General features: G+C 46.1%; 5 protein-coding genes across 5 annotated transcripts in view; all 5 read left to right on the top strand.

Moving 5' to 3' along the window:
• LOC136942842 (histone H2AX-like) overlaps window positions 1–21,345 on the top strand; it is a 35,072-nt gene extending 13,727 nt beyond the window's left edge. Inside the window, exon 3 of the mRNA XM_067235855.1 lies at window positions 20,827–21,345. Within this exon, the coding sequence (XP_067091956.1) occupies window positions 20,827–21,226 (400 nt within the window). The 3' untranslated portion in view covers window positions 21,227–21,345. The remainder of the gene's footprint in view (window positions 1–20,826) is intronic.
• LOC136943499 (histone H4) lies at window positions 15,236–15,618 on the top strand. Its single transcript, XM_067236845.1, has one exon. It carries the CDS (start codon window positions 15,236–15,238, stop codon window positions 15,545–15,547), a length of 312 nt encoding a protein of 103 aa, XP_067092946.1. The 3' UTR covers window positions 15,548–15,618.
• LOC136942956 (histone H2B) lies at window positions 16,492–16,913 on the top strand. Its single transcript, XM_067236025.1, has one exon. The coding sequence runs from the start codon at window positions 16,492–16,494 to the stop codon at window positions 16,864–16,866; it is 375 nt and encodes a 124-aa protein (XP_067092126.1). The 3' UTR covers window positions 16,867–16,913.
• Window positions 19,284–19,901, top strand: LOC136942844 (histone H1-like). The gene has a single exon (XM_067235857.1). It carries the CDS (start codon window positions 19,284–19,286, stop codon window positions 19,899–19,901), a length of 618 nt encoding a protein of 205 aa, XP_067091958.1.
• A 335-nt stretch (window positions 21,346–21,680) lies between the features above and the next one.
• Window positions 21,681–22,298, top strand: LOC136942847 (histone H3-like). The gene has a single exon (XM_067235859.1). The coding sequence runs from the start codon at window positions 21,681–21,683 to the stop codon at window positions 22,296–22,298; it is 618 nt and encodes a 205-aa protein (XP_067091960.1).
• Window positions 22,299–26,488: the final 4,190 nt, after the last annotated feature.

Raw genomic sequence — 26,488 nt, forward strand, 5'->3', positions numbered from 1 at the left:
AGCAAAAAAAGCGAGGCAGAAACTCTTCCCGCATCACCTCTCCTCCTGTCACACTCAGAAACAGTTTCGAACCACTGGGAACTTTCTCTCCCTTCTGTGTGGAATCCAAGGCGAAGAGGCACAGGAGTGCTAGCCACGCAGCTAACAAACATGAAGGGCCCAGATCGCCGACACACCATGATGGTAGCTACTACACACATGCAAATCCAACACATCATCGTCTGCTGCGACCGGGAGTCCCCCATTTCACTCCAAGCCCCTCTCGGACCACTCGGGGCGCTGTTCGACCCCCTATCAAGCCTAATCAGACAACAATATCACAGGATTATCAAGATCCAAGGTATGCTAAGACTACCCACAGCCCATCAACACTTAGAGGAGCTAACACTGCTAGCACTATAGAATCTACTGCTAGCACTAACGCAGTGTCTAACCTTGGTCTAGCACAAATAAGATAAGAACTGGCCCCGCAGCTACTGATAAGGCAAACGTTAGAAATGCAAACACAACACCACATATGGCCACTATCTTGATTGGAGATGCCATGACAGCACATGTTAAACTGGCAAAGACAGAAAATATTTGTCTTAGCAACACATCTGTCGAGGAACTGTCCTCAGAGGTACAAACAATCCTCAACAATAAACCAAACAACCCTAAGATTATCATCCACACTGGTTCGTTTGATATCCTACACAAGAAAACTGGCACTGAGATACTTAAAAAACATTTCACCCAGCTGCTAAACACACTTAACAGATATCAAGATGTATTCATCAGTGGACCGATTGCATGCTTTCGCAGAGGAAAAGAAGCCTTCAGTCGACTACTATCTTTCAACACATGGTTGGCATCTGTCTGTCTGACACACAAACTGAGATTTATCGATAACTTCAATGTGTTCTGGAACTGTGCAGACCGTTTTCAAGCTGACAGACTCCACCCAAACCGTAGAGGATCTCGACTACTAACAGCAAACATCAATCACGTGCTCCTGACCACAAATCAAGCTTCCCTCCCTATCCCTGTTGTGTCTAAGCTGACTGACGCATCCCAAACAACCTCCCATGGAACAGAACAGAACATTCAAACAGCCTCCTGCAAGGACATGGGCCCTGCACAGATCTGCACCCCCCGGATGAATTCCCTTATGATGGAACAGCTCAGTGACAGAGACTTTCCCAAAGAAAAGCTACGCTAGGACAGCCACCATGCTATTTCATTGGACATACCGGTCATCATCACAAACAGAAAATGGCATGGTAAAATGCATGGTTACAAACCTGAAACTAGTGTTAGAAGTCACAGAACTATCCATATTCTTCCAACAGATTTATCTACCCCTGTTTTATCTGTTAATACCCCACAGATGAAACTGGCCCTTCTAAATGTTAGATCACTAAATAACAAAACATTCCTAGTTAATGATCTGGTCAAAGAAAACAACTTAGACTGCATCTGTCTAACAGAAACCTGGCTAAACAATGACACGGCAACAGCAACTTTGATAGAAGCGTGTCCGCCTGATTACAGTTTTCACCAAGTTTCAAGGACATCAAAAAAAGGTGGTGGAGTCGCAGCTATTTTCTCCTCTAAACTGTTGTTCAAAATCACTGAGCTAGGTGAATTCACATCATATGAATATCTTGCTATAGAGCTCAAAACCGAATCAATACTTTTTGTTATTATATATCGGCCACCCAAGCACTCGTCAATATTCATACAAGAATTCTCTGAACTATTATCACTATGTGTCACTAGATATGACAAAGTAGTTTTAAACGGAGACTTAAATATCCAAGTAAATAAAAAAGCAGACCCAAGAACTATTGAGCTCTTAAATCTCCTTGACAGTTTCAATCTAACTCAACACATAACAGACCCAACACACCGGCACTGAAACACACTAGATCTAGTGATAACAACTGGACTAAATATCAATAATATTTCAATAACTGATCTACCCCTCTCAGACCATCATTATATACTTTTTAATGTGGAAATTATCCTAACAACAACCAAAAAAGAATTCTTAGTCCATAGAAGATATTTAGACGATACAGCTATGATGACATTTTCTGAACAATTTGCTCTATATGAGCCGACTAACCATGATTGCTCTCTGAATGAAATGGTAGAGAACCTCAATGATGCACTATTATCTGTGTTAGACTCTGTTGCACCACTGAAAACCAAAAAGAAGTGCACAAACAGAACCTCCCCATGGCTGAGAAATAAAAATGTTAGTGAAACGAAAAGAAAATGCCGTGCAGCAGAGAGAAAATGGAGGAAAACAAAGATCACTATCCACTACAATATCTACAAGGATACACTAACCACCTATAACAAAACCATCCGTCTAGCAAGGAGAGAATATTTCTCCAACATTATTACAGAAAATGCCAGAAATTCCAGAGTTCTTTTCTCCACCATTGACCAGCTGCTAAACACTGTCCCTGCCCCACCTCCATCCTCAGCAGTTAAATGTGAAGAGCTTGCTTTGTTCTTCAAGAACAAAATAACTTTGATCAGAGCGAGTATTATTAATAGTGGGGTCGAAACTGACATCAGTAGATTCTGCAACATAACCATGAGCACATTTACCTGTATCACACTTAGTGAACTTTCCAAAATTGTCAGCGAATCTAACTCCACAACCTCAGATATTGATCCTATACCCACAAAAGATAGTTTTAGTCCAATTAAATTCTTTTCTTGAAGAATATAACATCCTGGAAGTCTCGCAGTCAGGTTTCAGGAAATATCACAGTACTGAAACTGCTCTCACCAAAATAATTAGCGACCTCAGACTAAACTCTAATGCAAATAAAGTCTCTATCCTTATCCTGTTAGATCTCAGTGCAGCATTTGATACAATTGATCACGACATCCTAATCAATAGACTGGAAAAGCTTATTGGGTTCACGGATAGTGTATTGAACTGGCTGAAATCATATATCTCAGGAAGGAAGTTTTATGTTAGTTTAGGTGACCATAGGTCCAAGAAACATGAGAACTGCTACGGGGTTGCTCAAGGAAGCTGCTTAGGTCCATTACTTTTTTCTCTTTATATGTTACCACTCGGCAACATAATCAGAGAACATAACATAGATTTCCATAGCTATGCGGATGACACACAACTATATATATCCACTGAACCCAACGATGCAACGGCCATCAATTCCATTACCAACTGCCTGTTGGCAATAAACAAATGGATGAATGATAACTTTCTTAAATTAAATGAAGACAAAACCGAAGTCCTACTATGTGGCCCCAAATCCAAAAGAGAGATGCTTATTAAGAATCTTGGAGGCTTAACCCCCTGTCTTAAACCAGAGGTGACGAGTCTCGGTGTAATCCTGGACTCAGATTTGAATTTCAACTCTCACATTAATAAAGTGACCAAAACAGCTTTCTTTCACCTGAGGAATATAGCAAAGGTACGACCATTCATAAAACAAAATGATGGAGAGAAGTTAATTCATGCTTTTATATCCAGCCGGCTGGACTACTGTAACGCACTTTTCACTGGTCTTCCCAAGAAAACCACTGAAAGACTACAGCTCATTCAAAATTCTGCAGCTAGATTATTAACCAAAACTAAAAGGAGAGAACACATTAGTCCTGTCCTAGCTACTTTACACTGGCTCCCTGTTACCTTCAGAATTGACTTTAAGGTCCTTTTCCTCACATACAAAGCTCTACACGGACAAGGACCTAGCTACATTGCTAACTCCTTTATAAACTACACACCAGCTAGAACACTGCGATCATCAAATGCAGGCCTATTAGAGGTCACCAGAAGCAGTCATAAGAAGATTGGTGATTCGGCCTTTGTCAATTACGCCCCAAAACTATGGAACAAATGACCCATAAATATTAGGGAAGCAAACACTCTAGACATTTTTAAAAGACAGCTTAAAACCTACCTTTTTACCGAAGCATTTAAGTAATTTTATCTAAAATTTCAAAGTGTTTTCCTACTTTTAAAGTTGTTTTCTCTCTTGAACAGAGATCTTATTGGGATTTTTATTTTTGTTTGAATTGTTTATCACTTGTTTTATTGTTTTTATTGATTTTATGTAAAGCACCTTGAGCTACAATTCTTGTATGAAATGTGCTATATAAATAAAGTCTTACTTACTTACTTACTTACTTACATTAACTGTTCAAAAGACACCACTCACCTAAAATCACATAGTAATCTCACCATTTAAACCAAACCAGCATCTACTAGCTAGCTGGTACGTAAGGGCACAGTAGCAGTTTCATAATTTACATTTCTTTGTTCAGGTGAATTGACTTGTTAACCATATATAGTATAACATCTTTTAATACATTGCCAGATGTTTTTTGAACCACAAGCCTGATATTATGGACTCAAAGACAGAAAGCTGCATAGGCACTGAGCAGTATTCAATCATTCAATATTGGAAGAACATTTTGCTCTCATTATGAACATTGATTAATGAACAACACGCTCTTGCAAATTAAATAACATGTTCTGAGAGGGCAGGGGAGTTGTTACAAGCCTGTCTGCTGGTTGGTACCAGGAAGTCACTGGTGAGTTTAGCCTGTCTGCTGGTTGGTACCAGGAAGGCACTGGTGAGTGAAGCCTGTCTGCTGGTTGGTACCAGGAAGTCACTGGTGAGTGAAGCCTGTCTGCTGGTTGGTACCAGGAAGACACTGTTGAGTGAAGCCTGTCTGCTGGTTGGTACCAGGAAGTCACTGGTGAGTGAAGCCTGTCTGCTGGTTGGTACCAGGAAGACACTGTTGAGTGAAGCCTGTCTGCTGGTTGGTACCAGGAAGACACTGTTGAGTGAAGCCTGTCTGCTGGTTGGTACCAGGAAGTCACTGGTGAGTGAAGCCTGTCTTCTGGTTGGTACCAGGAAGGCACTGGTGAGTGAAGCCTGTCTGCTGGTTGGTACCAGGAAGTCACTGGTGAGTGAAGCCTGTCTGCTGGTTGGTACCAGGAAGACACTGTTGAGTGAAGCCTGTCTGCTGGTTGGTACCAGGAAGTCACTGGTGAGTGAAGCCTGTCTGCTGGTTGGTACCAGGAAGACACTGGTGAGTGAAGCCTGTCTGCTGGTTGGTACCAGGAAGGCACTGGTGAGTGAAGCCTGTCTGCTGGTTGGTACCAGGAAGGCACTGGTGAGTGAAGCCTGTCTGCTGGTTGGTACCAGGAAGGCACTGGTGAGTGAAGCCTGTCTGCTGGTTGGTACCAGGAAGTCACTGGTGAGTGAAGCCTGTCTGCTGGTTGGTACCAGGAAGACACTGTTGAGTGAAGCCTGTCTGCTGGTTGGTACCAGGAAGGCACTGGTGAGTGAAGCCTGTCTGCTGATTGGTACCAGGAAGGCACTGGTGAGTGCTGATTGGTACCAGAAGAAACATTCATCTGGGTTCTTCTGTTTGACTTTCTTGCAAGAGCAAGACAGGACACAACCTCAGAGATGTTCTGAGGGAATTCAGGAAAGACTGAATTCCACTCTGCCACCTATAACTGTGCATGCCGGAGAAACAGGTACCTCAATGAGACTATACTATACACCTTCAATCTAGAAGAATGGTTTCGTCTTTGTGAAGGTAGTGTGGATCAAGAAGATCTGGGTAATTCAGCAAAATATAAGGGACTCCTTGATGTTCTCGCCTCTGTGTCTTTCGTGTGTAATCTTGGAGTTATGTTCTTTGCCCTAACAGAACTGAGTGATCTCTCAAGGATGCTGCAAAAGAGAGGCACAACACTGCCTGCAGCAGACAAGCTGCTGTTTCGGGAGATCCGGGTGCTTGAGTCCATGGTTTCAACGCCTGGCCCCCACACACAGACTGTTCTTCAAGCTGAAACCGAGAAATTGTTCCAGAATGTATCACTGTGTGACAATCAAAGGATTGTAAAGATCAATGCAGGACAGTTCTTTCGCAGCATGGCAGAAAATATTAGAACCAGGACAGCTACAGCAACTTCCTCTCATGTCAGCACACAGGAAAGTTCCTCATATAGAGGTGGAAGCAAACTGATGTCCGACTTCAAGGTTCTTCAACCAGATACTTGGCCAGAGGGAAATATGGACATACAACATGGTGAAGCAGAGGTCCTTCGCTTATGCGACACATTTAAAATAGAGAGAAGAGAGAGCATCCAGGGATTTCGGGAGTACAAGGAACTTAGGGCATCCCGGACCCCAGCATCCCTGAAGCCTCTTCTTAAAGCTGTCCATACAATCGCAGTGTCTACCAGTGAATGCGAAAGAGCCTTCAGTTGCATGAATGACATTCTAACAGTCAAAAGGAACTCCCTTGCTGTAAACAGTGGAAATGCAATGGACCACCATTACTGCAGTTTAGTCCCCACACTTATGTGAGATCATGGTTGACAAAGGGATGAAGATCTGCAGATGAACTTACATGTGAAGCCCCTCACCATTCAGCAGCAGCTGACCCCAAGACCTTCTGGAGCCTTTTTAAGCAGGTAAACCATCTTTTTGTCTTATAAAATGTAGAACCGAATTTAGATTCCAAATACTTCTGTTTAGGATACTTTTGGTTTCCTCCTCTGTCTTTGGCAATGAATGTGTCAGCACAATAGATTACAATTTATTTAATCTAACTTCCTCACTAAATGCATCCCCACTGCCAACTAATCCTTTACCTCTGGTTCTATCTCTGAAAGCCTGTGCCTCACAAAGGCACCAAAAAAGCTGATAAACCCCATGTTCCTGGGATCCTGATGAGCTGATGAACCACCCCATAACATCCTGTTGCCAATCTGTAAGTCCAGCAGAAAGAGCTAGCACGCGACCAGTTCATACAGGCGCTCTCTCCTACGGAGCTGCACATACAGACCCAGCTGGCTCATCCTGAGTCACTGCAGGTAGCCTTGAAGCCCACAGGGGCTTCAGCTGGGGCTGTGATGGGGGTGCAGGGGGACAGACCCTCTGTGCGGGCTGGGGGGCAGAGCAGCCCAGAGCCGGAACAGCCTGCATGGGTGGCTGAGATGACAGAGCTGATTCGGTCTGTGTCACTACAGGCGGCGCAAAACACACGCCCGGGTCCCAGGGTCTGCTGGGGTTGTGGCCAGCCAGGCCACCTGCGGCGGGATCGCCCCATGTCCCCCAGAGCTCCGGGAAACGGCTCGGCCTGGCTTCCTTTCCCGACCACCATCATCTTCGGGAGGGGCCCTCCGGGGAAGCAAGGTTTCACTTTCCCCAGAAGCAGACATGGGCGAGCGGATGCAGCCTGTTGTTTATGGTGGGCCGGACCTGTGTTGGGGACTTTTGTCATGTACCTGTCACGGTGGAGGGGGTGCCCTGGTCTGCCCTGGTGGACACTGAGGGCCCTATGTACTAACGCTTTGCGCCCACTTCAGGTGTATTTGTTTCGCAATTTGCACGTAAAAGCACGGTGAGGTATGTACAAACATGCCGCATGAAACAAATGCCCAACTCCACACAGACAAAGGTGAGCTGGCACCCATGTAAGGGAAGGGAATAATGACTCTGACAGTAAGGGGCAGATCTGTGAGTCATCCTGTGTGGGTGGCGCCTGTGCAGGACCCTTGTATCCTAGGGCCACAGGCTGCCAGTTAGACCTACATGGGGGCACAATGAGCTTCCAGGGAGGGCCAGAAGTCACCATGGCTCCCCCTAATGTCACATTCACTCAACCCATCGAACCCTTTACTACAACAGTTAAAGCAACAGAGACTCATGGCTGCCCCCGCCACCCACGTCTGTGTGTGACTTTCCCCCTACCCCCCTGGCACCTACGTCTGTGTGTGACTTTCCCCCTACCCCCCTGGCACCTACGTCTGTGTGTGACTTTCCCCCTACCCCCCTGGCACCTACGTCTGTGTGTGACTTTCCCCCTACCCCCCTGGCACCTACGTCTGTGTGTGACTTTCCCCCTACTCCCTGGCACCTACGTCTGTGTGTGACTTTCCCCCTACCCCCCTGGCACCTACGTCTGTGTGTGACTTTCCCCCTACCCCCCTGGCACCTACGTCTGTGTGTGACTTTCCCCCTACCCCCCTGGCACCTACGGCTGTGTGTTACGTGCTTCCTAGACACATCCCTCTGTGAGCCTGGGCTGCGCCCCCCCCCCCCCCGCCCAGCTATCCGAAAGGGGAGAGGAGAGGACACGGTCTGCAGTGAGGGAAATACGGGAGAGGAACTGTCTTGGTCTCGACCCCGAGCAGCAGGAACAGTTGTTGCTGTTTGAATTCAGAGACAGCTTTGCGCTGAGTGAAGATGAGGTGGGTCAGACTAATCTGGTGCAGCATGATATTGACACAGGTGATGCTCGACCCATCAAGATGCCATCCTGCCGTATCCCGCTGGCACGCCAGGAGGCGGCAGACAAGGCTGTGTTGGAGATGCAGCCGGCGGGTTTCATCAACCCTCTGACAGCCCCTGGGCGGCACCAGTCGTCATGGTTCCTAAGAAGGGAGGCAAGCTGAGGTTCTGTGCGGACTACAGGCGGCTGAATGAGGTAACCAAGAAGGACTCATACCCCTTACCTCGTATTGATGAGTCACTGGACCTGGTTAAGGGGTCCTCCTGGTTCTCCTCACTAGACCTCCGTAGTGGCTACTGGCAGGTGCCTCTCTGCCCAGAGGCCAGAGCCAAAACTGCGTTTTCCACTAACAGAGGACACTGGCAGTTCATGGTTCTGTGCTTCGGCCTGTGCAACACGCCAGCTACGTTTGATAGACAGGGTGCTGGATGGCATTCCCCGACAGCAGTGTCTGGTTTACCTTGATGACACCCTGGCCCATGGCAGCTCTTTCCAGTCAGCCCTGGGGGCGCTACGGTATGTGCTGAAGCGGGTGTCAGCCCTGGGGGCTACGGTGCTGAAGCGGGTGGCTGCCGCAGGTCTGAAGCTCCACCCCGAGAAGTGCCACTTCATGAGGAGGGAGGTGTCCTTCTTGGGCCCTCGAGTGGGGAAGTAGGGGATCAGCACCATGGAAGACAAGGTGGGGGCTGTCCGAGACATCCCCTCCGACCAGCGTCAGCTGAGGAGCTTCTTGGGCCTGGCCTCTTACCACAGGAGGTTTGTACGGGGCTTCTGCTGCTCCCCTGAACTGCCTGCTTCCGAAGGACAAGGCCTTCACTTGGACAGTGGAGTGTGACGAGGCCTTCAACGCCCTCAAACGGGCACTGATCGGGGCCCCCGTGCTCGCCCCCCCTGACCTTACCGTGCCCTTTATCCTGGACACAGACGCGAGCAATGTGGGCATGGGTGGGGTGCTGGCCCAGGTGGGGGCAGAGGGGAGAGAGTGGTGGCGTACTTCAGTAAAACCTTTGACAAACACGAGCGCCGCTACTGTGTCACCCGGAGGGAGCTCTTGGCTGTTGTGGCTTCTGTCAGACACTTCAAGTACTACCTGGGTGGGATGCCCTTTGCTGTAAGGACTGATCACTCTGCTCTCCAGTGGTTCATGTCTTGCAGAGAGCCAGAAGGGAGGTGGCTCGCTGGTTGGAGGAGCTTCAGCCGTATGACTTCACAGTGGTGCACAGGGCAGGGGCACGCCACTCCAACGCCGACGCCATGTCCTGCCGGCCCTGTACTGCAGACGGTTGCCGCCACTGTGAGCGGACGGGACGGGAGAGGGAGCTGTGTGCAGAGGAGGGGGTCTGTGCCAAAGAGTGTCGGGTGAGCGGGCCTGTCAGCTGTGAGCTGCAGACTGTCGACGTGGCTGCATGGGGGGAACAGCAGGGACGGGATGCAGACCTACAGCCAGTGCTACAGTGGGTAGAGGCACAGGTGAGGCCACCATGGGAAGAGGTAACAGCGCTCTCACTTGCAACCAAAGGGTTGTGGTCAAAGTTTGAGAGACTGCGGCTGGCGGCTGGCATGCTGCAGCGGGCATGGAAAGAGTCAGCTACAGGGGAGGAGAGGTGGCAGGTGGTGGTCCCAAAAGCATTGCGGGAGGCTGTGCTCCAGAGTACTCATGGGGGGGTGGGGACTGGACACTTTGGAGTCACAAAAACACTCTGCCGCCGTCAGGGCTTTTACCAGGGGCAGCACAAGAGGGATGTTTACATTTACATTTAGTCATTTATCAGACGCTCTTATCCAGAACAGTACAGGGACTTTCCCCTGAGGCAAGTAGGGTGAAGTGCCTTGCCCAAGGACACAACGTAATTTGGGCAACCTTCAGATTACTAGCCCGCTTCCCTAACCGCTCAGCCACCTGACTCCCCAGGTGACGACTTATGCCGCCGCTGTGACAACTGCACAGCCAGAAAGGGCCCCACAGGCTGCCCTCACGCTCAGCTCCAACAGTTCCCAGTGGGGGCTCCCATGGAGAGGGTGGGAGTGGATGTAGTTGCACCGTTCCCCACCACAGACAGTGGAAACCGCTGGTTTATTCTATTTTTCAGCAAGAAAGCTAGAGCTAACTGAAGCTGAGTTGAATCACGATATAGTTTGGTTGCTAAGCTGTAGCGTTACCCACCTAAGTCGATCCCGTTTGCTTCGACAACAGAAGTGGAAACAACTAACATTATCATTTCAAATGATATCTTATTAATCTGTTGAAAACAGTGTTGTGTAGACACAATAGTTTTTTTGTACATTTTTATTTCAAGTCTCCACCTTCGATGTTTCAGTGAGTGCTGTTGGCTGTGTTGTGTCTTTGCTCCGCAGCTTCACTCGTTTTATATGGAGGATTATAGGGGCCAAAACTAAATAACTAAATACATAAATAATTAAATAATTGAATGGCTAAATACTTGAATGAATACATAATTATATTATACAAAGCTTAAATAAATGACTAATTATATAATTGAATGCCTAATTGACATAGACAATGTATAAATTACAAATTAAATGAGACACTAAATATATAAATGTTACATGTTTACAATGTGACTCAGTATTATACAGGAGGGCAGACTCAATATTATACAGGAGGGCAGACTCACTATTATAAAGGAGGGCAGACTCACTATTATAAAGGAGGGCAGACTCACTATTATAAAGGAGGGCAGACTCACTATTATAAAGGAGGGCAGGCTCACTATGATACAGGAGGGCAGACTCACTATAATACAGGAGGGCAGGCTCAGTATTATACAGGAGGGCAGGCTCAATATTATACAGGAGGGCAGGCTCACTATTATACAGGAGGGCAGACTCACTATTATACAGGAGGGCAGACTAAAAATTATAGAGAAGTGGAATACTTGCAGGTGAAGTGACAGCCATGACTGTGTAGAGAGGATATATAGAAAATGGTTTCTCATTAAATGCAGTCATGACAAATTTACGGTAGGTGGAATAATCCTACATTTAGCAAGGACATAACAATGTTTTGAGTTTATACATGTAGAAATATGTATGTATGAAATATACCTTTGTAGTAAATGGTGCGAGTTTATACATCAGATATTTAGAACATTTAAATAATAAATAACTATGCATATACCCCTTACTGCATCCAACATACTTAAAGGTATGGGGCATTTCACTGTGTCTTCATCTTTGGTCCTGGCACTAGACTTTACGTTACTGGTAAGATATAAATATTTGAGTTATAAACTTGACGTTATAATTTGCTATATTGGATATGTTTTGTATGTTTGTAATACATTGCATGTTACCAAACAAAGTAAACATTTAAATACTTAATTGATAATGTTCTTCAGGTGTTGTACTAGAGATCCTTAAATTCCCACAATTAATCCAATTATTATATCTTAATACATTATTTTGTCATCTTCATACTTTAGTTTATCAATTAATTTTAGGGATTTACATTTTAAATGCTTGTCGTGAGTGCAGCCTATCACATCTGTAATCATTCTGATCATCAAAGTGTTTCCGAGAGCCCAGAACGATACCCAGAATGTGCTTCGATGAAGTTACTTTGAATGTAAATTATCTTGCATGCAGATTTATGTACAAACTGTGGTAGTAATTCTATTAAGTAATACAATTTAGAGTGCAGCAAGGGACATATCCAATTGTTTTTAATGATCAGCTCTATTCAAAAAACTATATCATGGTAAAGACTCAAGTAATCTGCAGGGAACTTAATATTTACTGTAGATTTTAATTTCTCGATACTCAATAAAGAATTCCAGTGAACATATTAGCATACTTTTTATTCTTCTTTTATCATACCTTCAGACAAGCATGTAAAAGAACCTAAAGTGACGGCCTATCAAGCGCCCAAGAGCCAAACAAATAAGAGGACCACCCTGCTGTGTCGGGCCAGTGACATGTTCCCAGACTTGGTGAGGTTTTCATGGAAGATGGAGAGAGAAGACGGCCGGTTGGTGGAGGTGCCTGAAGCAGAGAGAGAAGAGCTGGAGCAGAGGGAGGACGGGAGAGTGACTAGTGTGATCATCATCAAGAACCAAGAGGCTAAAACAAAAAAGTACAGCTGTACTGTAAAGCATGAAGTGTCCAATGTTGAAGACATTCCAAAAATACACAAAAAAGGTTTCTCTTCATTCCATTTATGTACCTATCATCATCATTAGGAGAAATATAATGATTTGCCTGTAAGTGTTAATGTATGGTATCGTTGGTTTATTTCCTTTCCAGAACTGTTGCAGTCCATGTGCAGTGTGAACCTGGCCTCTCTGGTTTACACTGTGATGATAGTGAAGAGCTTGGTGTACTGCTGTGGGCTCTCCCTCCTGCTGCTCCTCAGGGACAACAAGGGAAGTCTACCCCACACCTGGAGAAAAGCTCATTAAAACCTACAGGCACTGTTCTGTAATATTGCATTACTACTACTGCAGAGTTATCCATATCTTGCCTGCTGTCGCATAGCATAGAGTGGATGTGGGATGTGAAGAAATGGGTAGACATGAATAATTGTGCATGTGAGTAGCCTTCTGGCATTATTTTCTGTTGGACAAAAATGATGTCCACTCTGTCAAGTGGCATCCAGTGGGGTCTGGACAAAAATATGTTGTGGGAACAAAGTGTTAGAGCCTGGATGGAGGGATTAGGAAACAGTAGTGTTAGTCTAAATTGTTTAAGTTTACGTTTCTGTCTTCTTTTTATTTTTTTTACAAATACATTTTGTTACAGCTTCATGGGCTATTTTATGTAGTGCAATTTTTTTGTATGCATGCATATTTGTCTTTTATATTTTAATACTAAAACAAATACTATTTCAATTGATTTAATGAATCAATGACTGTTAACATATTAATTAACAGATGAAAATCCAGTAAATCTTTAAAGTACTATATCTAAATGTTACACATTGTCAAAGAAAATGTTTGTATTTTAAATAAAGCTCTGTATTCATTTAACAGCGTTGGCTGTGTTCTTAAACAACCTTTTAACACAGATGTTCATCTGTACTCTGACCCAGGTGGAATTCATTATTATAGTGAAATGTGGTTAGTGTGTCGAGTTTTCTGGTGAAGAAAAGTATGTTTTTTACTGTGAAAAAACTAGTTGCAGCATAACCACACATCGATTTCAAGCAATCAAGCCTCAGAGATACTGTTTAAGCCACAGATGCATGCACTTGGAACGATAACATTTTTCACATATACTATGATCTGCCCTTAATTTCTTATGTGAATTTATTTTCTCTACAGTCACACCCGTAAAGGTGTGTTTATAAATCCCAAAACATTACCACAAAAAATATAAAGGAATTTCTTTAAAATGGTTCTGCTTTGAACATTCAGTAGCCAAGAGGTGTAGAGAAATGACAAAGTATGAAGTGAACACGTTGTGGAACATGCATTCCCAGTCATAGAGAACATGATCTTTCCAAGGCAAGTTTCCCTTCAGGGACAGATGGGTCATTGTTAACACTGCAGCAGGGGAGCTGGAGTCCGCTTACACATGTCAATACAACAATAAAGTCTGTCTCAAAGTCAAATTACACACTGGGAAAATAACAGAAATAATTAGCAGGAAAACAAGGGACCACAAGTTTTAGGAATTCTGCCATGAAATCCTAACAAAAGAGTTTAGTTTATGTGATATTAGAACAGATTGTATGATTTGAGATTATCTAAATTACACAAACAAAGAATCTAGTGAAAACTTTGTATTGCCTTGTTTACATACCTTTGATAAAATTACTTTTCTATCAGAAAGCTAACTGTTGGCTGCTGGTGTTGTCTGTGTTGAATACATAGGAAAACACCCCTAAGCAGCCTTTTGACACTGTATGAATATCTCAAAGTAAGAATAAGAGATATATTGTGTCGACTAAACAGGGAACAGACTGACAAATGTGCTGCTAGGATACTTTGTTTAGATACTTATTTAACGTCAACAGCGCCCTCTAGTGGCTCACAAAGAGGAATTGTTGTGAGGTCGGTGTTTGTTTCTATGGCCCACCAGTGACAGTTCAATGGCAACAGATAACAGGAAATACATTGAGAAGACAGCTGGTTGGTGGAGGTGCCTGAAGCAGAGAGAAGACGTCTGGTTGGTGGAGGTGCCTGAAGCAGAGAGAAAACGTCTGGTTGGTGGAGGTGCCTGAAGCAGAGAGAAAACGTCTGGTTGGTGGAGGTGCCTGAAGCAGCGAGAGAAGACGTCTGGTTGGTGGAGGTGCCTGAAGCAGAGAGAGAAGACGTCTGGTTGGTGGAGGTGCCTGAAGCAGAGAGAGAAGAGCTGGAGCAGAGGGAGGACGGGAGAGTGACTAGAGTGATCATCATCAAGAAATAAATGACTGGCAAGACTAAATTCATCTGTTCAGTGGAGAATGAGAAAGAGTGCTGACATCCCAAAAGGTTCATTCAATGATTCTTTATATTTATATGAAAATTGTAATTGAGTGGGAATGATTTTCATTGTTTAAAAACAATATCTCTTTTAAAGAGAAGATTGTGGACCATTGTAATACAAAATATCCCAACTGATTGTATAACTAGAGTTTTATGACTCATCCAACACCAACACTGATGTGTGAGTCAACAGACCAATTAGCAATGTCACAGAAAATAAGCAATTCCAAGACGTTCTTTGAAAAATGTTTTCATTATTATTATTTATTTCAAATCGTTGCGAACACTTTTTTTTTAAACAAGTATGTATTATATGTACAAATATGTCCACTTAAATGTGCTGAATGAATGAAACGTAAAATAGACATATTTTCCCTCTCTGACTCAAGTTCCCTCCCATTGCGACGCCCTCCAAGTAAGGAACTGGCCTCCTTCACGTCCGCTTACGGAAAATAAACATCCTGGCTCTTGACACGTCGAACCATTCTCAACAGTGTTAAAGTCAGAGTATTGTCACTATGTCAGGAAGAGGCAAAGGAGGCAAAGGACTCGGAAAAGGAGGCGCCAAGCGTCATCGCAAGGTTCTCCGTGACAACATCCAGGGCATCACCAAGCCCGCCATCCGCCGCCTTGCTCGCCGCGGTGGCGTGAAGCGTATTTCAGGCTTAATATACGAAGAGACGCGAGGTGTGCTGAAGGTGTTCCTGGAGAACGTCATCCGTGATGCCGTGACCTACACCGAGCACGCGAAAAGGAAGACCGTGACCGCCATGGACGTGGTCTACGCTCTGAAGCGCCAGGGACGTACTCTGTACGGCTTCGGCGGTTAAAGCATCCTCAAGAATATCAACCGAGATTCAACACAAAGGCTCTTTTAAGAGCCACCCACATGTTACAGATTAGAGACTTTGTTTCCATATTCTGGTGTTCTTGTCTTAATTTAGTGGAGCCTTGTGAAATGATTTGTATATCTAGAATTTATCCTCGGTGAATATCTAGAATTTATCCTCGGTGAATCACAATGAACAAACCTAGTTTAGTCCGCAGTGCATTTGAACATCGATTCAATACCAGTCCTGTCTAGTAATCCATTTTAGGCTAATGGAGCACCAAATATACTGACAATTGCTGAAATGCTTTAATTTGTATTTCGGCGGTCATGTCGTATCCAAAGCATTTGATGGTATTGTAAAGGGGTTCATTATTCAGGCTTCAACTCTTAATAGGCTACTATAAATAGTTTATATTAGCCGGATATGGGGAGAGCGATTGACCGAGATGTATCGGGTTCAAATCACCCTGTACTGTGCGTCACTTTAGATACAAGCATCTGCTCAATGAGATGTGACTTCTGACGTCGTTAACCACGTGTTTCTGGATAAACTACGCGGTAAACTGCTGAGGGAGTTCGGCGCAATTTCCTAGTTTTGAGTATCCCCATCTCCTCCAAGCAAGCATACAGCAACCATTTCCGCTGTGACATTAATGATTGATGAAGATGATTGGCTGGGGATTTTTGCAGTGTAAAAAGGTTTCTAATATTTCCTTTCAGTTATCATAATAACTGTAGATTATGATTACTGAAGGGAAAGGGGGCAATCGGTAAATCCCACGCACGCGCAGTATATTTCAGTATAGTTTGCGAAAGTCACATCCCATCTGAGTGCAGCGATTAGCAGGAGGCGTGCCTCAAAATTAACATGTCTCCCGCTATATATACTGGGTAACCAGCCAGCCCTCATCATTCGTGTCTGAGAAGTACTGATACCTGACAATGCCTGAGCCAGCAAAGTCCGCGCCCAAAAAGGGCTCCAAGAAAGCCGTTTCCAAGACCGCCGCAAAGGGCGGCAAGAAGCGCAGAAAGTCCAGGAAGGAGAGCTACGCCATCTACGTGTACAAGGTACTGAAGCAGGTCCACCCTGACACTGGTATCTCCTCCAAGGCCATGGGAATCATGAACTCCTTCGTCAACGATATTTTCGAGCGTATCGCCGGAGAGTCGTCTCGCCTGGCTCACTACAACAAGCGTTCAACCATCACCTCAAGGGAGATCCAGACCGCCGTCCGCCTGTTGCTCCCCGGTGAGCTGGCCAAACACGCCGTGTCCGAGGGCACCAAGGCCGTGACCAAGTACACCAGCTCCAAGTAAACGGGCTCTCCCTTCAAATTTACCCCAAAGGCTCTTTTAAGAGCCACCCACTGGTCTCTAAAATTGAGAAAGGTCCATCACATTTGCTTTAAAATGTCTTCCTGTATTTTATATGAACCAACTCCTGATCTCTGAACAGGGACAGGTTAGTCTACTCTTTACAGCCGAAAGCGTATATTCTGCAAACATACGACAGTACAGTGTTTCAATGTCTTAAGCACAGTGCAATAGTAACATATCGATTCATCAACAATCTTAGTGTTGTCTTTACAGTATGTGCCTATGTAGCCCAGGTTAATATGGACGACAAGTGAATTAGATATAAATTATCGATACATTTGCTTATCAGATCATTCTTTCATTGTATGTAAATATTCAATACGTGCATACAATGGCTGTTTTTGTTTTATTATTAGTAGTAACCACTTTTGCAGCTGTAGTTCATCACGTTGCTGCAATGTCGTCGGGCGCGCAACTTCAGCGTCCTGTGGAATGGCGCGAATGGAGACGAAAATATCTCCAAACAAGTACAATGAAGTTTAGGATTTGAGTTGAACTAAGGAAGTTGACGAACAGTAGACAAAACGAAACCCGAAACGATGGAAACTTAGATCTGAGGATCCATGGATAAAGACTTTTGAATTGGATGTTTGTTTCGTTTATTTTTACAGGGACAATACACATTAATCAACGTTTCAGTAAAGGTACCGGTTTTAGCCAGTGGCTAATTCAACCGCAGTCCCTGGGCTGGTTATATCCTGGTCGGTTCTAGCTGTTGAAGACTTGTCAACGGTCATCATCACTCTCCTCAGCGGCTCGTCATCTGCAGCATCGTTGCTGTCTGGACTTGTAACCAAAGGGCTGGGAGGGAAGCACTGGACTTCAAACCTGAGATCTCAGTGGATAGTTATGTTTTTTTATTAGTTGTTGGGTCAAAATCACCATAAAGTGCCTTTGAGACATCACAATTTACAAAATAAAAAATATTTTCCATTTAACTTCATGTGTTGTATTAAGGGGGTCATAGAATGATTTTATAGGGTGTTTCACATTGTTCCTTAAGGTCTCCGAATATGGTATGTAACATTGGTTGGGCAAAACATTGCCTGGGTGCTGTTCTATGTGACCTAATGCAACCCTGGGAAATAGCCCTAGAATGAAACGAGAGGCTATTCAAAGTAGTCCCCTCAATGTACAGTAAGAATAATTTGATACTGAAATATACAGAACAGAAGTCACACGGGGGTAAATTTCAGGACAGGGCTGTCTTGCGGCTGCCAATAAATGAAGCAACAGCAAAAAATATTAGACTACTGAACTGACTTCCGAATATACTGAACTGACTTCTGGATATAGTGAAAATGTTCTCACACTTACATTCTCTAAGCTTACTCATCCTTATAAGACTTGAGCATTTCATGAGTGTGTAAATGTGTTTCCCATGCGTCTGTGCGAGCATTTAATGTGTGTGTGTGTGAACGTTTCATATGTGTATGTATTTCATGTGTGTTTGTGTGAGGACAGTCTGAATAATTTCCTGGTCCCTCATACAAACAGGCTATTAGGAACGAAAGACAACCACTTGTCCAGCCTAATGAAATAAAGTCCTTACGACGATACATTCCCCATCACCAACAACATGGATATTAACATGTACTGGATCTGAGGAGTCTGGCTCATGCTGAGCAGGTAGACCAGACACACACCATCCACGGAATACAGTCACGCTGTAGGCTACAGTAAGTCTCACAGTAACAAGTAACAAGTCTTACAGTAGGTTACTGTAAGAATTACAGTAAGGATTGTGTCCTTGGAGATGAAAAGCTAGGGGGAGGGAGAGCAATAGGGAGACCAAGATTTCCCCGACTTCCACCCCCGGCCCACAGCCCCACACTGTGTTTTGTATCCCCCAAAAGAGACCAGTTTAAAGCCCCTGGTACCCCAGCTGCGTATTCTAAAACAGTTACGTTTCTCGTCAGATTATTTGGCTCACTGGAAAACGTTTTCTCGTTTTGCACGACTGCCGTTTTAAATACTATTGGGGGCAAATGGCACAGACAACACGGTGCGCAGAGCTCCCTCCGCGAGGCCAACGGCGATGATTTGAGCCGGCCACAACAAAACATAGAGTGCCTCCGGTCCAAATACCGTTTTATTTTGAACGTTGAAAAGGCTGCTTTGCTGCCCGATTTACTTCTAGACCGCAGCTCAATTCCAACAGGGATTTTTAGCCCGTTGTTCACCGGGAGAAAACACAAGCGCCAACGGATAGCAGCCACGGAGAGAAGCAGGGTTGGGGGTTGAGTCTACACAGTTCTCATGTCGTATTTAAACCCAGCGCTCTGATCGCTGCAGCGCTACACAGCAGAGAGCAGCCTCACATATTCAAATCGCACTAGTCCCACGAGTGTTAAGACATGGCAGAAGTCGCGCCAGCTCCCGCTCCAGCCAAGGCACCCAAGAAGAAGGCGGCAGCCAAGCCCAAGAAAGCTGGACCCAGCGTTGGCGAGCTGATCGTCAAGGCGGTGTCCGCTTCCAAGGAGAGAAGCGGCGTGTCCCTGGCAGCGGTCAAGAAAGCCCTGGCGGCCGGCGGCTACGACGTAGAGAAGAACAACTCCCGCGTCAAGATCGCAGTGAAGAGCCTCGTCACCAAAGGAACCTTGGTCCAGACCAAAGGAACAGGCGCTTCTGGCTCTTTTAAGATCAACAAGGAGGCGGAGGCCAAGGCAAAGAAGCCCGTTAAGAAGGTCGCCGCTCCGAAAGTCAAAAAGGCAGTCGCCAAGAAACCCGTTGCTGCCAAGAAGCCCAAGAAGGTCCTTGCGAAGAAGCCCGCGGCTGCCAAGAAGTCACCCAAGAAGGTTAAGAAGCCCGCGGCAGCCAAGAAGGCGACCAAGAGCCCCAAGAAGGCGAAGAAGCCCGCAACACCCAAGAAAACAGTGGCCAAGAGCCCCAAGAAGGCAGCTAAGGCAGCGAAGCCCAAAGCCGCCAAGCCCAAGGCGGCCAAGGCAAAGAAAGCAGCGCCTAAGAAGAAGTAAACCTTCGTCCGTGTCCGTATCACAAAAAAGGCTCTTTTAAGAGCCACCCACCTGTCCTGAAAAGCGCATGTCCATGTTGTGCCCCTGTACCGAACACTTTCACATGCATGATGGTGCTTCATCACGCTCAGTAGCGTGGGAGTCTTTGGAACTTTATTACAGGCCACTTCTGTTGCACCTTAAATTACCTTGGTCTCAAACATGAGCTAAATCTAAGGGACGTCCAATATGAAAACAAAGTAGCCAGCCCGTACCAGAGGTATTAGTGATACTTGTTACGAGTCCGCCACAAATCGATGATAAGATACAAAGAGCAAATGAACCCGTTGCAATGGCATTTCCCATTTGGCACAGTCTAGCGAGAAAACCATATGACAGATAAAGACAATTTATGATACAGTTAGCTAATTTGAGAAATAATCGTTGCATGAGACTTTTATTTGTGAAAGTGCTTCGTGTAACTGTAGAGCTGCACATAAATTGTGCTTCTGCTATAAGCAGCGTGCAAATAGTTGCTTTGAATATTAAGGGTGCAAATCCAATTTAAAACCACCATCACCAACTGGAAAATTCTAGGCCTATATCTCTGGTAAATTTGTATGTGGATATATCAAATTGTTCACACTACACGATTGTAACCTACAGTGAACTTTGCATTCATTCATCCATCCATGCCACATTAATGTATGTGATTGGCGCCTTAAACGAGGAGGGACGGAATGAACAAAGAGAGGTGAGGAGGGTGGGGAGACAAGACCACCAAACGCGCCTTCTGCGGGAGAGAATGGCTCCACCCCCGAGTTTGTCGCCACCTACGATTGGATCAAGTCCCGACCGACATTGTGACCAATGAAAGCCGTTTACCGTCAGCTAGCCTATAAAGTCTGTGCTCCGACAGACGCTTATCATTACTCGTTTCAAACAGATATATCACGAAGATGAGCGGAAGAGGCAAAACCGGAGGCAAAGCCAGGGCTAAGGCCAAGACCAGGTCATCCCGCGCCGGGCTCCAGTTCCCCGTGGGTCGTGTTCACAGACTTCTCCGCAAGGGCAATTATGCGCAGCGTGTGGGAGCTGGCGCACCCGTCTACCTGGCAGCCGTGCTCGAGTACCTCACCGCTGAGATCCTGGAGTTGGCCGGCAACGCGGCTCGTGACAACAAGAAAACTCGTATCATCCCCCGTCACCTACAGTTGGCCGTCCGCAACGACGAGGAGCTCAACAAACTTCTCGGTGGCGTTACGATCGCTCAGGGCGGAGTGTTGCCCAACATCCAGGCGGTACTTCTTCCCAAGAAGACCGAGAAGGCCGTCAAGGCCAAGTAAAGACTAAACCTCAGTCTCACTTTCCCCAAAGGCTCTTTTAAGAGCCACTCACTACACTCTTCAAAAGCGCATTGTCTCACACCTCTTAAATGAAAGGTACTTAATACATGACACAGAATAAGCCTTATCGCTACACTGGAACCACTTAAATTAAGTTCCGCCACTAAGTAAACTTAAATGGTTTACTTTGCTGCTCAATCTGCACGTCACGTCTGCAAACGTTGTAGAAGCGGGTGCATCCCTTACAGAAAGTCTGGAAAAGGATCAACAGCTTTTGGTCAATATACACATTAACTTTACATATTTGAGTGATTGCATTCTGTACGGGTTGTCTTTGGTGGGAACACGCTCTCAGTCACAAGCACGATCTTAAATGCAGAAATTAGTTTATTATTTGAAACATTCATTAATCGCCTACTTGCCCGCCACTGCGCAGCGGTGCAACGGAAGGAGGATGAGGGCGGAGCCAGAAGGTTTCAAATGTGGGCGGGAACTGACCTCCGTCCCCGTGTCCAATTGCCAACGGAGAAGGTGTCGACGGTTTGCCAATCAGTCTGCTCGGGAGAGAAGTCCAATCAGCGGACGACAAGCCGACTATATATACTTCCTTATCCTTTCTTTCAAGACTAACTTCAAACTCGTCGACGAAAAGACAAGCATCATGGCAAGAACCAAGCAGACAGCTCGTAAATCTACCGGTGGCAAAGCCCCGAGGAAGCAGCTCGCCACCAAGGCCGCTCGTAAGAGTGCCCCAGCTACCGGTGGCGTGAAGAAGCCCCATCGTTACAGGCCCGGGACTGTGGCTCTGAGAGAGATCCGTCGTTACCAGAAGTCCACCGAGCTGCTCATCCGCAAGCTGCCTTTCCAGCGCCTGGTGAGGGAAATCGCCCAGGATTTCAAGACCGATCTGCGTTTCCAGAGTTCCGCTGTGATGGCGCTGCAGGAGGCCAGCGAGGCTTACCTGGTCGGTCTGTTCGAGGACACCAACCTGTGCGCCATCCACGCCAAGAGGGTTACCATCATGCCCAAGGACATCCAGCTCGCCCGCCGCATCCGCGGAGAGCGCGCCTAGACGTTGTCCGTCATCATGTGATCTCGAAACCCACAAAGGCTCTTTTAAGAGCCACTTCACTGTTTAAACGAAAAGACAAAATGTTTTCCTAGTCAACGCCTTACGATGTCTCCCCATTAGTTTTATACTTGATAACATACTGAAGAATATTATAACTTCAGTGGTTGTGTTCCTTTTGGTGTATTTTGGCATTAACACTAACTGGTATTTTCAGTGATATAGATTGCTAAAAGGAAACTGTTACTGGCTTTCTTTCACAGCCAAGCGGTATTGAAAGGACCTACAGCCCTCAACTGAAACTAGACAGACCAACAGTTGCTTTGTGGTACTGTAAGATACAAACATTGGTATTAAATGTTTGTATTAATATAAAAGACCTTCATTTGGGGGTGGCTTTGGCTCAGGGGTTAGAGAGGGTTGTCTGTTAATCGCAAGGTTGGCGGTTCGATGCCCGATTCTTCCCAGGCCATTTGTCGTAGTATCCTTGAGCAAGACTCTGAACCCCAAGTTGCTCCCGATGGGCAGGCCGGCGCCTTGCATGGTAGCTCGCTGCCGTCGGTATGTGTGAGTGTGAGTATGAATGGGTGAATGAGAGGCAAACATTGTGAAGCGCTTTGAGTGCTGCTAAGGTAGAAAAGCGCTATATAAATGCAGTTGATTTATTTCTAACCTCATCACTGACTTTTCTTGCCAAGGTTGACCATGGCTTTGATTTGTTTTTAGGTTTGCGATAATGACACTAATATGTGTAATAGTACGTGAGTCAACAATGTTCCATCTCATATGTATGAAGTCAATACACGCTCACTGATTTCAAGCATGGATTTATTTATGGAAGTTTATAAAAGAACCAGTTTGACACATGAAAAGACAAAAGAAATGAAGAATATCAAAGAACAACAATTGGACAGGGCCACTGAGACCTGGAGACGTCATCATCATCACACAGGTATCTTAGGGGATACACCAGCAGTTACATACATACATTTTACATTTAGCAGACGCTCTTATCCAGAGCGACTTACAGTAAGTACAGGGACATTCTCCCCGAAGCAAGTAGGGTGAAGTGCCTTGCCCAAGGACACAACGTCATTTTGCACGGCCAGGAATCGAACTGGCAACCTTCAGATTACTAGCCCGCTTCCCTCACCGCTCAGCCACCTGACGCCCCATGCAGTTAGGGGGGGGGGGGGATAGATACAATCAGTATCATTATCATCATTAACTTGTTGTCTGTTGGAAACCCAAGCACATGACTGTCCACTTGACTCCATTCTTCTTTGTGTGAGTAAGATGCGTATGTCTCCAGTGAACCCACCTGTTGTGTTGCCACGGCGCCTCAGAGCCGGCAGTCTCCTGGTCCGGTTGTGGTGCTCACGCTCTCTGGCCCGCTCTGCTGACTGATTGGAGGACGTGTCACGCTCTCTGGCCCGCTCTGCTGACTGATTGGAGGACGTGTCATGCGTCCTCCAATCAGCCCATGCGTTCGTGGTGGCACATGGTGAGCAGTCCAAGGATCTGGTGATGTTCAGAGAGGGAGGGGGGCGGAGAAGACCCACAGGTCTGATGCAATCAAGCGGGGGGGGGTTCAGGGTAGGCAGTAGATGATCCATGGTCTGATGATGCGGGAGATGCAGGTGAGGACATGGTCTCCAAGGGAAAGGGGGGGGGGGGCTTATCCAAATGTAGTCAGACCGGCCGGTCTGACTCATCCTGAAGCAGAAAAGATTTACAGTCCCAGCATCACCTTATCTCCCAAGTTGACACTCTTCCCATGAACTGAGTAGCCCTATTGTGCTCCCTGCAGTCTCTGAGCAGCAAAAACTTGCCTCCCAAGACAGTGTGCTTGACATCGGCATTCTTGCCCACACACCAAAGTTACATTCTAGCACGATCTTACTATACTGATACATTTCAGCGCAACCTTACTTTATACAGAAACATCCTGTTGCCTGATCCCATCTGTTCTTTAATAAATCAATTGATCACAATTGGATATATGTTTTAGTATAAAGCATTACACATTTGATATACTTGAGGTAGTGATTGGTATAGCAGCATTGATTAGCAGTATAGTTATCATTCGTTCACACTAACCTGTACAGATCCGTATCAGAGAAAATAATAGTTCTCAGCCATGTGGCTAAATCTGGACAATGTCTGCATACAGTATTTGTTAACATCCGATGAAACACTGTCAGTTTGCAAAATGTTCGTGATTTATAGGCATTTAAACGCCTCTGATGGACAACTAGCCAGTCGTGCTTCCTATCTAGCGCTGGTTCCTGACCCAGTAAAGCCTCTACCGGTAGATGAGGGTGTAACTCGTGAATGACCTGTCGTGGCATGGGGTGTCACATTGTATGCATAGACCAGCTCTGGCAAAAACTCAGGCCACCTGCGTTTCTTTTCTGTCGACAACGTGCGCAGGAGCTCTGGGAGCGTCCTGTTGAACCGCTCACACTGTGCATTACCCTGGGGGTGATGGGGAGTAGTGTGTGTTTTCTTAACCCCATATAACTTGCACAGCTCCTGAATGACATCGCTCTCAAAGTTTCTGCCCTGATATGAATGCAATCTCTCAGTCACGCCATACTTCATAAACCACTCACGGAGAGAAGGACCTTAGCAGTGGTATCAGCTTTCTGGTCACGTGTCGGAAATGCCTGTGTGAATTTGGTGAATATATCTGTAACCACGAACACATTCTCTCTGCCATCATAGGCAGGCTCCAACACATTAAAATCTACTGCAACCACTTCAAGTGGTCGTGTTGCTAGAAAGGGTTTCATAGAGGCACGTATTTTGGGCTGATGCAGCTTGGTAAGTACACATCTCTGGCACTGCTTAAACTGTCGCAACTCATCTTTGGAGTAACCAGGCAGAGTTGAGGTATTACCCTGGGTGTCAGTGACCTCAGTATCCGGCCCAACCACTGTGTCACAACCTCAGTATCCTGCCCAACCACTGTGTCAGTGACCTCAGTATCCTGCCCAACCACTGTGACAGCGACCTCAGTATCCTGCCCAACCACTGTGTCAGTGACCTCAGTATCCTGCCCAACCACTGTGTCACAACCTCAGTATCCTGCCCAACCACTGTGACAGCGACCTCAGTATCCTGCCCAACCACTGTGACAGCGACCTCAGTATCCTGCCCAACCACTGTGACAGCGACCTCAGTATCCTGCCCAACCACTGTGACAGCAACCTCAGTATCCTGCCCAACCACTGTGTCACAACCTCAGTATCCTGCCCAACCACTGTGACAGCGACCTCAGTATCCTGCCCAACCACTGTGACAGCGACCTCAGTATCCTGCCCAACCACTGTGTCACAACCTCAGTATCCTGCCCAACCACTGTGACAGCGACCTCAGTATCCTGCCCAACCACTGTGACAGCGACCTCAGTATCCTGCCCAACCACTGTGTCACAACCTCAGTATCCTGCCCAACCACTGTGTCACAACCTCAGTATCCTGCCCAACCACTGTGACAGCGACCTCAGTATCCTGCCCAACCACTGTGACAGCGACCTCAGTATCCTGCCCAACCACTGTGACAGCGACCTCAGTATCCTGCCCAACCACTGTGACAGCAACCTCAGTATCCTGCCCAACCACTGTGTCACAACCTCAGTATCCTGCCCAACCACTGTGACAGCGACCTCAGTATCCTGCCCAACCACTGTGACAGCGACCTCAGTATCCTGCCCAACCACTGTGTCACAACCTCAGTATCCTGCCCAACCACTGTGACAGCGACCTCAGTATCCTGCCCAACCACTGTGACAGCGACCTCAGTATCCTGCCCAACCACTGTGTCACAACCTCAGTATCCTGCCCAACCACTGTGTCACAACCTCAGTATCCTGCCCAACCACTGTGTCACAACCTCAGTATCCGGCCCAACCACTGTGTCACAACCTCAGTATCCTGCCCAACCACTGTGTCAGCGACCTCAGTATCCGGCCCAACCACTGTGTCACAACCTCAGTATCCTGCCCAACCACTGTGACACAACCTCAGCATCCTGTCCAACCACTGTGACAGCGACCTCAGTATCCTGCCTAACCACTGTGACACAAGCTTGCCTTACTTGACAACACTTAACACCAGCACGACTAAGTCTCGCTCTAATGTTGTGCCATTTCTGACTACATTGCAGATGGATATATACATCCGTCAAAC

The sequence above is a fragment of the Osmerus mordax genome, chromosome 5 (genome assembly GCF_038355195.1).
Source record: "Osmerus mordax isolate fOsmMor3 chromosome 5, fOsmMor3.pri, whole genome shotgun sequence".
Lineage (NCBI taxonomy): Eukaryota > Metazoa > Chordata > Actinopteri > Osmeriformes > Osmeridae > Osmerus > Osmerus mordax.

Bases quoted from the DNA above. Each gene is read 5' to 3' on its own strand.
- LOC136943499 (XM_067236845.1), top strand. From the start codon at position 15,236: ATGTCAGGAAGAGGCAAAGGAGGCAAAGGACTCGGAAAAGGAGGCGCC.
- LOC136942956 (XM_067236025.1), top strand. From the start codon at position 16,492: ATGCCTGAGCCAGCAAAGTCCGCGCCCAAAAAGGGCTCCAAGAAAGCC.
- LOC136942844 (XM_067235857.1), top strand. From the start codon at position 19,284: ATGGCAGAAGTCGCGCCAGCTCCCGCTCCAGCCAAGGCACCCAAGAAG.
- LOC136942847 (XM_067235859.1), top strand. From the start codon at position 21,681: ATGAGGGCGGAGCCAGAAGGTTTCAAATGTGGGCGGGAACTGACCTCC.